We start from the raw sequence: 15,127 nt of genomic DNA on the forward strand, positions 1-15,127 counted from the left end.
GAGAGTTTTATGTCCAGCTGAGTATTAACAACAACAACAACATAAAAGAAAACAACTTTCTGATCTTCTTTAGGTTGCGCAGACACTTCACAGACACTCGGTGTGACAAGTCCATCTGTAAAAAAACATTTAAAGTATTGTAGGGTGGTGTGTGTGTGTGTGGTCTTTTATACTCTTTTACATGAATTTTGACCTTTTATTTATTTGAAAGCTGTGTGATTATTGCTGACTTGTAAAATCAATGTGGTTCGATTATTGTTTTTCTTCTTTTCTTTTAATGGGCGTGGGCTGTTCTTAAATATCAAGGATTGCATTACTGGAGGCAGGACTCATAAAAGTTAAAGAATTCCCCCCGGTGTCTCAGGTTGATATCCAAAGAGGTGATGTGGTTGCAGTTTGAATGTGTGTGACAATAAGAAGGTTGGAGTTTGACTTGTTCTGAGTGAAGTTAGTGGATAGGAGTGTGTGTGCGTGTGTGTGTGTGCGTGTGTGTCATGCCAGGGCCACATTAGAGGAGCCTTTTAAGTCTTGTTGACCTCCTCCTACTCCTCTGCATAGTACTTGTGTTGTGGTCTGCTCCACAGCCAATCCACCAGAACGTCTGTGAAGTCTATATGTGTATGTGTATGTGTGCGTGTGTGTGTATCCATATAAATAATGTGTTATTCCCAGCCCGTGAGATGCCCCCCTCCTCAAAATCTCACCGGATTTCTCTTTTGTGTCCTCCTCCCTGCTTCCGCCGCCTCTCCTCTCTCATATCAGTATCTCTCCTTCTTTGTGATTAACACAATGAAGAACTCTAAAAAAAATTATGAGCTCTGTCAACTTTGATGGTGTGTGACTCAGCCGAGTAGTCACCTCCATACTGACGTGACAAGTGTGAAGCTCTGCCCCAATAATGGCAGCTGATGACAAACTTAGGGTCTAGTCACAGCTCTTTGATAACTATGCCAATTCCTCCAAGCACGTGCGAACACATTTCAGCAAACTAGCACTTAAAGTTTTGGGTTCAGAATAAAAGTTTGGCTAACGCTTCGATCCTTCACCAAAGAGCGCGTGCTAACACATCACGGCCGTGACGCCACACCGTTCGCGCTTTATGTAGCAGCTGAAGGGAAGCGGAAGACGGCGTACATCATGTTTTATATGCTGTCAGTATCTTTCTCTCCACATGCTCAATAGTTGCTGCCTACTGTGAAGTAATACACAATGGTTAAGCTAATGAAACTCTCAGCAGTAGCTCAGCCTTCATTAAGACTATGTTTTCTTTATTCCACAAACAAATCAGCACATTACTCTCACCTGAACTATTTCACTCGTCTGCTGGTCCATAAAAGCAATAATGATGCGTGTGCCGGCTAACAAGAGCCTCATGCACTGAAAACAAGATAAAGTGTTTATTAGTCCCGGTACAGTAGCTACTTACCATACATTTAGTAGCTAGCTCCAGATTTGTCTATATAAGTCTATGCAGCATATCATGTTAGGGTGTAGACATACAGATGTTTTGCTGCGTGGATACAGAAAATGTGAAATAAGCAAAAGGGAAAAGATGTTTTATTGTATGTGATATTTTCTGTGCTTTCCCTTGTGTAAATGATCTACAATATTAATATAGAAGGATTTTGTTCTATGACACAGAATCCATCTATAGAGTGCCACTGTAATCCATATATGGTTCAAAACTGTTAACTATCGCTGGGGCTTAATTTAACAAATAATTTCTCTATAAAAGCATCAGATACTGGTTACATTATCTGTAATGGGAATATTTTCTGTTGTCTTGGTCTCTGAATGATTGTAGCATATGTACGTACACTCCTAAAAATATTTATGGCTAAAATGCTGCCTTTAAATAATTTGATTACATGTAAATCTTCCATGTAATCTTGTTACATAAGTACAATGCAAAATGTGAAATTTAATAAAATTTAAAGATGAATTATATGAATAAATAAACCTCTGATTTTATGTAATTCAGATGCATTTTATTCAGAATTATTGCTTCTTCTTTATGTATGTGCCCTGTCTCCTCCTTAACTGGTGGGTCAAGTTTTTTTTTATAAACATCTTCTTACATACAGCGATTATTAACTTCTAAATATTTTTAAAAAACATTGGTGATGACTCCCAATCCTTTTGAGTTTCCTGTTCATCATCCGCCTGAGAATGTACGTTATGGTCACCAAAATTTGTATCCGCGATGGAATTTTGCTCAACTGTTTTTAGTCCTCGTACTACGAGTGTTAGCAGCCCTAATCAGATTCTCACTATACATGTGCTTCATATTTACTGGGAAATAGTGTTTACACATTTTCTGTCCTGACGCTAATTCTGATAGCGTATCTGCTAATCACTCCTTTTCCCCCCCGTTTAAAAATCTGTCTGATACGTCTTCAGATAAATTAACGAAATATGTTTTATATCCAGTAACAGATTTGTTATTGCTGTTAAAACTGAATGATGACAGCAATAGCTGCTTGAGGGGTTAATATTAGCTGTTTTGGCATTTTATAGGTGACACCCAATCTTTCCAACTTGCTAAGCTGAAGCACATTTCTGTGTTTCTAACAGTCACATTTTATACATCTGCTCTTGTGGGTAGAGTGCATACCTCTGCCAGTGTGTGTGTGTCTGCGTTAACAAACACTTTTACACATTTGTGCGCGCGCGTGTACGTTGTTTCTATGCCCGCACCGTGAAGCTGAGAGAGCCTGCATACCTGCTGGGCTGCTCTGAATTGACTGGGCCTGGTCAGCATGTGAAAGCAGCCAGTGGAAGATTGAGGCAACCAGATGCGGAGGCCCCAGGCTACAGAGGATATCATTACCCCGGGTGTGTAGTCGGCCAAAACGGGAGCCCCCAAGCAGAGTTTCATCAAGGTGGACCCCCGTCTGCAGTGAGGGGGAGGATACCGGTTAACCGTCGTCCTGCAGCGAGGAGCGGTATTAAGCGGCAGGTGGAAAGAGAAAGCATCCCGTGACTGGAATGAGGTGGAAACAAGAAAGTGTGCAGGATACTTGCAGGGTAGCATGCAGACACGCTCACACTGTGAGAGATTGTCTCTTTTCATTTCCCTTCCCTGCTTACTTTGCTGTGCCGCAGGAAAACCGAGCAGTGCCTCTCTGCTTGTACTCGTGAACATTTTTACATAAAGTTTTAGATTACCATTTACCACAGTATAGGTTTTGTTTTAGCCTGGGCGCACGCAGAAACACATCTCTGAAAATTTCCATTTAAAGGAAATAGTAGGGATATTTTTGGTGCGTACTGTTACAGAACAACTTGATGCATGGCTGTTGGCAAAGACATCAGCAGTATCTTCGGACGGGAATTGGACCGTCTCCCCTCAGTGAGGTAACCCATACACCATGAATCACGCTGCCTTGCTCCACAGTCTTGTGGTCCCGGGGGTTGACAGTTTGACCGCTCCTCGATGTGGTTTCTTTCTGCTTTCCTCACGCTCCTCCCATCCCCATTACCGCACATTCCAACCACCGGACCGGTCACATAAGGTCAAGAAAATAGAGTAGAATAGAAGTTGTGTGTAATATACCTTCCTGTTTTCTTTTTTCTTTTTTAACTTCTTTTACATCCTGTAGCTTTTCTCATTAATGACTTCAGTTTGGAGGAAACAATGACAGCCCAAAAAAAACAACACTTGGAAGAAATCAAACTTCACAAATTGAGTCATGGAGGAAGAGACAAAAGGACCTGGGGAGAAAAAAAAAAGGGTATCCCTGTTTGTAGCGTGTCTGTTTTGGCAGCTCAGACATGGAGCTAGTCTGGCAGTCTGCCTGTCTGGTTCTTTCTGGTCTCTCTTCCATACTGGTGGGTCACTGGTGTTTGGATCAGTACAGCTGGCTGTTAACCACACACTTGGCTGGAGCCTCACCACTATGTATTTGATATAGCGTAGTCATTTATTATATAAACACAGTATGAAAATTAAAGTCATATATCAAAAACGTTTACTTGGAAGTGAAAAGAAAAGAAAACACAAGGACTGGTAGGGAAGGATCTTCTGGGAATACAGTGAATAGAATAAGGCAGGACATTATTGTAATAGCATCAGTATAATCAGTGGAGTGGTCCACCAGTTGCAATTGTATTCGTAGCAGCGAGTTCATCAAAAGCTTAGGCGAGCCCCAGTGACAAATGGACAGTTCATCTGGTGCAAGAGCAGCCCTCGAGCGAGTGGTTTTAACAGTGCCCCAGGCCATACTCTAGCTGAGTTAAACACACCCTGACATGTGTATGCGTGTGTGTTTCTGTGAGTGTGAGAGAGAGAGAGATGACATGTCTGAGAGTGTGATGTAGTCACTTCCTCCCACTGGACTGAGCAACTGTTGTCAGTTTGACCCTGCCAGTTAACCCCTCACCACCCCTGGCACTGTGGGCGAGGGCCCGGGTGTGTGTGTGTGTTTGAGAGAGAGTGAAAGACAGATTGTATGTGTGTGTAGCGTGTGTGTTAGCGGACCACAGGTGTCTGGTGGCCGTGTCAGGGTGTTAAGAGGTCTTCAGAGAGGCCCCCCGACTCTCAGCATCTGTTTCAGAGGGAGGGAGCAGCAGAAAAGAGGAGGAGAGGTTGGTGAGGGTTAGCAACACATAGCCCGAGGGGTGGTGGGGCAGTAGCTGACAAGCAGGTGCCTATGTTGACAGTAACCCTTCATACTTGAACCTCAAATACACACACACACACACACACACACACACACACACACACACACACACACACACACACACACACACACACACACTCTCTTCAAGTCAAGTGTAATTGCAGAGACTGATTGGAGGGAATGCAGAGGGAATCCCCTTTTACACAGACACGCATGCACACACATACATCACAGGATCTCTTTGCATGGGGTCAAAGGTGAGGGAAAGAGGGGAGGGCACACAAAACTCTCACATTTCCTGCCAAGTCTGTGTGCGTTTGTGATTTTGGTGCACAGTAACCAAGCTGCCCACACAGATGTGCATGCAGGACAGTAGAGATGGACACGAGCTTCTGGCCTTTACTTACTACGCAACTGTAAGGGAAGTTGCGTGGCTTTGGAATTCGTGTGTTTTGTAAAAAACAAAGTGCGTGTGTTTGTAAATGAAACCCATTTGGTCTGAATGTTAGTCAGTCAGGTGTACCGGTGCATGTCTGGGAATGATTATTTTGGTAAGGAGGAGGGGGGAGGCAGCACGCAGCGGGAGGTCGAAGAAAATTGGAACAGCTGTTGATTAACATGAGTGCTCTCTGTCTCTCTCTCTCTCTCTTCTTTTTTTTTTTTTTTACTCTCCCTCAGTAGAGGAAGAAGAAGAAGATGAAGAGTTGATGGAAACGAAGCCGGGGCCAGAGTCGGAGCAACAGGATGAGGACGACAACAGGGAAGCCAAAGAAGGTAAAACGAGTTTAGCAACAAAAAAAAACCCCCATTCATTTAATGAAACCCCAAAATAAACTTCCCATTCTTTTTCTCATGTGTGTGACACCCTTCTCAGGTCAGTGGGTGGATCAGATAGGAGGGTGGGGGCAGGTTTCAGCATATCAGGACCATGGCATCTTGGGGTCAGCACTGATTAAAAACCTGTCACTTGACCCCGTTCGTCTTCAAAGTGAAGAGGAATGGAGAAGTGTGTGTATGTGTATGCATGTGCCCGTGTGTGGAAGTCCTAGAAAAAAGACCTGGTTCAAACACAAGCCATGATGGACATATTCATATTCTGAATATGCGTGACTGTAGCAAGTGTGAGTCAAACACACACAGATAGGCAGATGCACCCACGCAGTCGTAAACACACAGTCATCCGTCTCCTCTCCATCCTGGCCTATTACAAGGTCTGGCCTTTGATCTCTGCCACTCGATTCACTGGGTCTTTTCTGACAACTCGTAAGAAATACAAAGAGATGGAGAGGGATCAAAGTCAAGAGGCAGGGTAAAGGTCGGTGTGTGTGTTTGTGTGTGTGTGTTAGTGGGAGGAAAATCGCGTGTGTGCTTGGGGACAGTGACTTCAAAAAGTGGACGCCGTGCTGTGCAGCCATTACGTTCAAAGGGAGGCGGGTCGCTCACAGGGCTTTGTTATTCTGTTGTTTATGAAGTTCTTGCTCTACGTTTTTTTGTGTGTTTTTTACTAGGAATGATGCATTAGGAACTGTTTGTAGTTTATTACGTCCTGCATGCAATTCTGGTTTTGATAGAGATGAAGAGAATGCTAATCTTGTCTAATGTCATAGCCACATGTTGATTCTTTTGCAAGTAGTAGTAGAAGCAGAGTACAGTGTTTGTGTGGATATAGTTGGATACACTAGCTGTTAATTCATATAGTGCGTAAGAGGGGGGAATAATTAAAGGAAAAATGGTTAAGGTGTGGGGTCACTACATGCTGCCACAACAGCTTCAGTGCACCTTGACATTGATTCTACAAGTCTTCCATTGGTTTGACAGGTGGGACTGGCCATAGCATAGACCTATAAATCAAGGGTTCAAACATAAGGCATGGGGGCCAGAGTCAGCCCCCAGTGGACAGCTTTGGAACTTGTGAAGAAAGCTGTAAATTTATGGACTTTTACCTGTATTTTAATATGTTTTACAGCTCTATCTTTACTGAAAAAGACCATCTACATGACTTTTCATGCTACACTAAAGTGATTATAGGCAGTAAAAAAAAAAACATCAAATAACAGTGAAAAACCAGCAACAAAAACTTTCTGTTTTATAGTTACAGGGTTGTTTTTTACAGTCTATTAAGACATCCTAAGGATCAAATGTGTAATTAAACTTCTTTAGAATCACAGAAAGGGGAGTTTCACTGGTACGACCCACTTAATAAAAATGGGCTGATCTGCCCTATGATGTAAAATGAGTTTGACATCTCTGCTATAATCATTTTTGCTCACTCAGTGACGACTTCATCCTGAAAGAGACCATTCAGAGGAACTTTGTGTTGATGTGCAGTAAGCCTTTCCAGAACCACTGGATGCTCTCTCTGTAGAGGTCAAGCAATCAGCCCTGTACCCCTGTCTTAGTGTACAACCATTATCCTTTCACTGTCTTTAGTCATTAATTCACTGGAGACTATTTCTCTTGTCATCTTTTTCTTATTTGCATAAGAAACAGCAGATTAACAGCCTGTCTCCATGGGCAGTTTTTCTTTTTTTTGCACTGAAAGCATCGATGACTGTAGTTTCAGAGTGCTTTCTTCACAACTTGTTTCTGCTAGGTTAAAAAAAATGTATTTTTATTCAAAGTTCGGTCATAACTGATTTGGATTTGATCGCAACTGATTGGATCAACCCAATAGAGCACTTTGCTCTCAGGCTGCAGGCTTACTTCTGGTTCCTAGGATGTTTAAAAGTAGAATGAGAGGGTTGGACATTTTAACATTTTGTTTTTTTGATGCTCGCCTCATGTGAGATGTTTCAAGTAAAAGTCCAGCTTTTGTCACTTCCACAATAGCTTGATTGGGCAGCTCCAAAGGTTGCCCCTTACTGGCCTATTATTTGCAGTGTTGGCATTATAACTCCAATTCCTTCTTGATTTTGCTTGGTTGTGTGAGACATGCAGTATCGTGTAGCACAGCAATGTTGCAAAAGCTGATTGATGTTCAACTGGGAGCACTGTGGGCACAGTGGGGAGGTGGGGGGGAAAGGGGGGGGGAACTGTGCTCTGAGGATTTTTTTTGCGGTGAAGACTTTGAGCACTGTCAGTATTCAACTTCATAGGATTTGAGTAGGAAATCAGTCCTACCAGTGCCCAAAATGCTGTCTGTGAAACATATCCTAAAATGTTTCCTCCCCCCTCTCCTAACATTTTAGGAACGCAACAAAATTGCTTTCAAACCTTGCCGTTATTTTCTATTACAACAACATTGTGTGCGAAGTGTGGCCTACAAGTCTCACATGTCTCTGTGTGTTTATATGTTTATGTTGATACTTCTTCCAACAGGCTCATTTCCAGTGCTGCGGGAGCTGACCGAGGAGGAGAGGCAACAAATCCTGCACTCCTCTGAGTTTCAGAGTTTTTTCGACTGCAGCATCCGAGTGATGGAGCGAGCTCTGGCTGAAGACAGCGACATCTTCTTCGATTACAGTGGCCGAGACCTTGACGACAAAGAGGGGTGAGCAGGAAGGAGGCAAATGGGAGCATGAGGTTGGACAGAGCATTGGGTCAGGATTTATTTACAATTCAGTTTTTATTTCCATTTTACTAAACCTCCCAGCTTTTGTTCATGCCTTTAAACAAGCCTGGTGCATGCCCACTGAGTCACTGCAGTTTCAGTGACATTGTGGCTTTTGTTCTTCCAAATACTTGTCTTCATAGTGATGTCACACTCTCAGTGGGTTTAAAAAAAGCTCCTAATAACTGACAAAAATCTCAGCTTAAAGAGCCATCCGAAGGGTTGCCTCTAAATGGTCATGTGGCAAGGACTCCAGACCATTACAGACTACAGGACCACCAAACCCTCCCCCGCATCCTCTGATGTCTCCTTCCTCAACGAGCTCAACAACTTTTATGCTCGTTTTGAGCGAGGGAACCCAACAATTACAACCAAAGCAGACATGACGCCAGACCACCAACCTCTGACTCTCCCCCACCGATGTCGGAGCGGTGCTGAGCAGGATCAATGTCCACAAGGCTGCAGGTCCTGATGGCGTCCCCGGGCGTGTTCTCAGAGCGTGTTCTGAGGAGCTTGCAGGAGTCCTGACAGACATATTCAACCTGTCCTTGGCCCACGCTGTGGTACCGGCCTGCTTCAAATCCACCTCCATCGTCCCGATACCCAAAAACTCCAACCCATCTTGCCTCAATGACTACCGCCCAGTAGCACTCACCTCCATCATCACAAAGTGCTTAGAGCAGCTGGTCCTAGCACACTTCAAATCCTGTCTCCCCCCCACCCTGGACCCCCACCAATTCGCATACCGCCAGAACAGGAGTGCAGAGGATGCAGTCTCCATCGCACTGCACTCTGTCCTCTCACACCTGGACAACAACAACACCTACGCCAGAATGCTGTTTATAGACTTCAGTTCAGCATTCAATACAATCCACCCCTCACAACTCATCAGGAAACTGACAGACCTGGGTATCAGTTCCCTCATCTGCAAATGGTTACTGGACTTCCTGACCAACCGCCCCCAACATGTCCGGCTGGATAACCGCTGCTCATCTACCATCACAATGAACACCGGTGTACCACAAGGCTGTGTGATGAGCCCTTTCCTCTACTCCCTCTTCACCCACGACTGCAGACCTGCTGATGGTTCCAACACCATCATTAAGTTTGCAGATGACACCACGGTGATTGGCCTCATCAGTGACAACGATGAGGCCGCCTACAGGGAGGAGGTGGATCGTCTGGCTGAGTGGTGCGACACAAACAACCTGCTGCTTAACACCGAGAAGACCAAGGAGCTCATCATGGACTACAGGAGGAATGCTGACCCACATCCACCCATCCACATTAAGGGGACGGCTGTGGAGCGTGTGAGCAGCTTCAAGTTCCTGGGAGTCCACATCTCCGAGGATCTCACCTGGACGACCAACTGCTCCAAGCTGGTCAAGAAGGCTCACCAGCGCCTCTTCTTCTTGAGGACTCTGAGGAAGAACCACCTGTCCTCAGACATCCTGGTGAACTTCTATCGCTGCACCATCGAGAGCATCCTGACCAACTGTATAACAGTCTGGTACGGGAACTGCTCTGCCTCGGACCAGAAGGCTTTGCAGAGGGTCGTGAAAACTGCCCAGCGCATCGCCGGAGCACCACTTCCTGCCATAAAGGACATCTACAGGAAGCGGTGTCTGAAAAGGGCTGGGAAACTCATCAAAGACCCCAGTCACCCATCACATGGACTCTTCATCCTCCTGCCCTCTGGGAGGCGCTACAGGAGCCTCCGGACTAAGACCACCAGGTACCGGAACAGCTTCTTCCCCACAGCTGTCAGACTCCTGAACTCTGCCCCCTGACATCTGACCCACGTTAACACATGGACTGAACATACACACACCCACAATGGACAACTGTACCCTCAAACACACAATAATAACATGGACTGAACCACCACTCACAACCACCAGCACTTTATATAGCCTCTGTAGGAATTATCCACATATCTCACTGATCTTAACTGCACTACTGTATAATTCTGTGTAAATAATCATTCTGTACAATACGATAATTTTTAAATCTACAACTCTTTATAAACTGCATAGTTCACATTTCTGTATAGCTCATATTTTTGTATAGTTTTTTTAATTTCATATTCTGTATAGTTGTTCATATTTATATCCTGTACATAGCTTGTACTCACTACAGCCTGTACATACTTGTAGTTATAGCATATTCATAACATACTTCATACCATGTACATTATAACATACCATAATAGACCCATTTCTGTAATATGCTCACATATCTATATTATTGCTAATATATATTTGTAATATATCTATATCATGGCTAAAGCACTTCTGGATGGCTGCAAACTGCATTTCGTTGCCTTGTACCTGTGACATGTGCAATGACAATAAAGTTGAATTCTATTCTATTCTATTCTATTCTAAATGGAGGTGTTGGTCGAAGTTGTAAGAGTCATAAGTGCAAAGCTGTTTTAGTATACTGCTCTGCTATTATAGAAGAATGCTGCTTTTACTGACTCACTTCAACTTTGACCACTGCAGCCACAGAGAAACATGAAGCCTGTGGTCAAATAGAGATTAAGTCTAAAACAGGCCATGGCTCAGTGCTCAACATCAGCCCTCCTTTTTTATTCTTTTCTCAAGGACGTGCTTTGAAAGTGTAACAACCTACATTTCACTACCTTTTTTCATTACATACAGCCTCACATAGTACTGCAGACAATACAGATATCATCCACATACTGGTGGGCATAATGCGTGGTAATTTACGCTCCAGGTTTGTCCAGGTGATGAGTCAGCTTTAAGTTTAAAAATGACTCTTTTACATTAATTGTTGCTATGAAGTTTTGTTTTTTTCCCCCTTGATGTTATAAATCGAGCTCACACTTTACCCTTAAAGCAATGTACTTTTGTCTCTACCTAAAACCTGAAACTCACTTGCCACTTAGTGCATGTCAAGCCAAGATGACTAAACGGGAAGCTGCAGCCATCAAGGTCCGTGGGAAGTAAAACTGACAGGTTTCCATAAATGAGCCTGTGAAATTATTAACAGCTGTCTGCAGGTACCTTTTTCTACGGATTGCTCAGGTTATCTCAGCCAGTCTGCAGACATCCCACTGTGGAAGCTCCCAGTCTGGATTTAACTCCAGACATTACTGTGATGTCTCCCACTATCATGATGTGTTTTTTCATTTATTTGTTTTTCATTCATTCAAAGTTCAATGTATCCGTTTTAATAAGATATGGATCATGGTTTGTTAAATTAATCATTAACTGTCCAAACTGACCAAAGAAACCTTAATTATGATTTTTGTTAGAATTTTGTAGCCGTGCCACTCCAATAAGAGACTTCTTACAACTGGAGAGCTGCCCTTGTAGAGTTGATATTAGATATATGGACAGAAGTATTGAGCCCCATCTCTTAATCACTGAATTCAAGCGTTTTTAGTGTCAGTGTCACACGTGTATAAAATCAAGCACCTAACCATACAGACTATTTGTTGGTTGTTCTAAAGAGCTCACTTTTTATGTAATAGGATGCCGACTCATCAGCTTGGTGACCCCGCTCCAAACTTCCAGATTAACATTAACATCAGCACAGAAATTGGGTACCGGGAGCTTCATGGCATGGGTTTGAATGGCCGAACAACCCTAAAATTATTGTGCCACTCATAGCCAGTCCAACACATCTTCATTTATGTTGGTTTCTTTTTCTCTTTAAAACTTTTGTAAACGTTATAAAATGAATGTTTGCCTTGGTTCTAATGCAACTTACACTTTTAGTAAAACAGTACACATGGTACAGTTCAAAAGGGCATTTAATCAATTAATAGTCTCAGCTTTAAAATAGTGGCTGTGCCAGCAGAAAATAAGTTGCTCCCCTTTCACCCTAGTTACTATGGTGTGTACGTTTTGGTAAAGCCCAGACTAGGAGTTACTTTGCCAGTGATCACAAATGACTTCATCAGAATGAAGTCAGTTTTTTAGTTGGCAGGTGCTTATTAACTCTGGCAAGGATTTTGCTATTGGAACCAAGCTGAGTTGAAGCAACCTTTGACCTTTCTCTCCACTGTCCTCTTCCAGAGACTTGGGCAGTGGCTCCAGTCTGTCCTTCAGTAGGCTCTTCTATGACGAGCACTGGTCAAAACATCGTGTGATCACCTGCCTCGACTGGTCCCCTCAGGTTAGGCCTGAAACTTTTCCAAACAGTAAAAGATTTGCCAAGAATGAACCATGTCTCTGTTGGTATTTTTTTTTCTTCATATCGTTGTCTGGATGTTTCCCATCTTGTAAGCCTTTCCTTTCTCTCTCAGTATCCCGAGTTGCTGGTTGCCTCCTATAACAATAATGAGGATGCTCCACACGAACCAGACGGTGTTGCTCTGGTGTGGAACATCAAGTTTAAGAAGGCCACCCCAGAGTACATCTTTCACTGTCAGGTACGTCAAACATACACTTGCCAAGTCTCACATCTATTTCCAGAACTATTGGATGTCAGTCCTGATGTCAGACGTCTGCAGGTTAACTTTTGCCACTTCTGTCTTAAATGTCTGGATGGTTATTTCCAAGTATTCTAACCCAGAAAAGTCATGTTAAACAAAAGAGGTCCTCTTATGTCTTTCTTTTGAGTTTCTTTGTTTTGAGTTTTTTTTAATACATTTATGAATTCAACTTTATGTCCATCGAGTAATTTACAGCTTTTACTTCTTTACGCAATAATGGTTGGAATGTTGTGAGATTAAACTAAATATATATTTACACTACCACTAGAGGGTTATTGTAAGCGTCAGAAAGTGGGATTTTCCAGGATGTACTCTCTGGCTTTTAATTGACAAATCATTAGCAAAAGGGCTTGATAGTCAGACCTCGTTACATTTGTTTAAAAAAACCCAAGATGGTGGTGGTGAGAACACTCATTTCACGGCTTCGATATGGGACTTAATGAACCTCTTGACGGTGGCACGTCCAGCTTTTGTTCTGGCCATGAGTCAGGCAAAGCATGAATGTGGGTTGCAAAGTGGCTTGCAGATGTGCAGCAGTCCTAGGAAGGATAAAGCAGTTTAGTGTACTCTGTGTGAAATTTGGCAGTTGTATGGATTTCAGCTGATGAGGGCTGAAAATGACATCAGCTGACCTGCTGTCATTGCAGTTGTACTTGACTTCATGTATTGCCTGAACTGAGACTGTGCTGTTTTTGTTGGAAATGAAACTAATTTATGCTTGTGATGTTAATTGCAAATGAAAATAATACATTTTAGGAGGGAGAATTGGAGATGGAAGGAGGTGGGGAGGTGGAACGATTGACTGTGGGGACCTTCACAGCTCCCACAGGGCCACGTAGAGATGTGTCAGTAGTAAAATGATGTGGCCTACCACTTCCTAATCCAGCACTGAGTGTGTTAGCCCACCCAGGCTGTGCTCTATTTTGAGGTGAAATCTTCCTTACGCACATTACAGTAAAAGCAGACATACATCTGTAATAGTATAAATGCTATAAGCGGTTACCTTTCTGTTTAAAGTGATGTCAGACATGAACGCGCACACTCGCACATTCAAGGTTTATTAAAAACTTAAAGCAAAAGAAACAAACAGAGCAACGTAGTCCTTCATACCACACACTGTGTGCAAATATTTCAACATGAAGTCTAGTTCTGTAATGGATTTTTGAAGCACTCCATTCTTTTACTGCACCATAATTTATTCTGCTGCTCAAATTCATGCGGTTGTACGGACAGATTGCAGCTATGCATCTCGTAGCTCTGCGATTCTGTAGATTTTTCCATGTGGCTCTCGGACGTTGTCTGACTTTATTAACAGCGTGCGGTTTCTGAGCATGCTGATCTGCAAGTTGTCGGCACTGAGCAGTAGATGCTTGGGAACAGGGATATTTGTGTAAGCAGCAAATAAAATGCTCTGTGTATTAAAAGGAGCAATAAAACTGTAAAAGTTAAAGTGAGTACAGTGACGGGAACACACTGAATAGCACTGAAAAACTGGGAAATTTCACTTTGTATCAGAAACAGACAAACAACTACAAACAGTGTTGACTTGTCCACACGGAGCGATTTGTTTTATCTGAGCCTTTACTGGAAAGCTGTGCATTACACAACATGATGCTGATGAAGAAAAGAAAACAACTGAGAGCAAATAAAAACATTAAAGTGCCCCCACCCACCAAATTTCACCACCACACCTCATGTCTTACATGACACGTTCAAGGAAGGATTAACAGTGGCAGATTAAGTGGCGATAAAGTAAGAAAGAAACCATTTAACGTCAGCGTTTACTTCTCACGTCACTGTTGGATCTGGATAAAACAAAGGGGGAGAAAGTAGAAGAAAAGTCAGGGCACTGTTTGCTTTTCTCACTCGCTTTCTCTCTGCGGTGTCTTTTGCAAACAGAGTCGCTACTCTAGTTAGCTACGTGTCAGATGGCTTTTAATATGTGAGCATGCTGTGCTCTTTAACCCACCAAAACCACAGGGCTCAGCGCCTCTTCCCCTTTCTTTCGTTTTCTGGTCACCTTTCACCTCCCATCTTTAGCTAGAGTAACAGAGAGGCCACACTCTTGCAGTGCACACATGCTGTAGGTCGGGTTGGTGAACACTGCTGCTGTTGGCAGTCAGTGTTTGGCAACACTTAGCCGGTTTTTGTTTTTGCAGACAGAAGCTGCTGTCGTTTGATGAATGGATAGGTAGATGAATACTGTATATGTGTATGCCCGTGTTTGTATGTTTGCTGTAAGCATGTGTAACGACCATGGTGTTTATGTGTGCGCGTGTGTGTGTGTGTAGGATACAAAAGAATGACAGGGCAGGCTGGTATTTGAGTGTTTGGGTTTGTGGTTGAGGCTGGATCCAGCAGGGGCTTTATTGTAAAAAGTAGTGGGTTATGGGAGGCTTCATATTTCAGATGGGGTTTCAGTGAGGTCAAGCTCATTGGCCACTTTATTAGGTACACCTGTGAACTCTAAGTGGCTCCAGCACAGTTTGT

General features: G+C 43.2%; 1 protein-coding gene across 20 annotated transcripts in view; it reads left to right on the forward strand.

Moving 5' to 3' along the window:
- Positions 1 to 15,127, forward strand: part of dync1i1a (dynein cytoplasmic 1 intermediate chain 1a) — a 66,754-nt gene that overhangs the window by 19,182 nt on the left and 32,445 nt on the right. For 17 of the 20 annotated variants that reach the window (XR_013904541.1, XR_013904543.1, XR_013904542.1 and 14 more), the window contains 4 exons: positions 5,301 to 5,396; positions 7,941 to 8,112; positions 12,219 to 12,318; positions 12,449 to 12,574. Coding sequence is in view for 17 of the 20 variants with exons in the window: in XM_026155370.2 (XP_026011155.2) it covers positions 5,301 to 5,396; positions 7,941 to 8,112; positions 12,219 to 12,318; positions 12,449 to 12,574 (494 nt within the window). In the remaining 3 variants the exon portion in view is untranslated. The remainder of the gene's footprint in view (positions 1 to 5,300; positions 5,397 to 7,940; positions 8,113 to 12,218; positions 12,319 to 12,448; positions 12,575 to 15,127) is intronic. The other 3 variants (XM_080296050.1, XM_080296055.1, XM_080296057.1) reach the window with 1 other exon arrangement.

This window comes from Astatotilapia calliptera, chromosome 22 (genome assembly GCF_964374335.1).
Source record: "Astatotilapia calliptera chromosome 22, fAstCal68.1, whole genome shotgun sequence".
NCBI lineage: Eukaryota > Metazoa > Chordata > Actinopteri > Cichliformes > Cichlidae > Astatotilapia > Astatotilapia calliptera.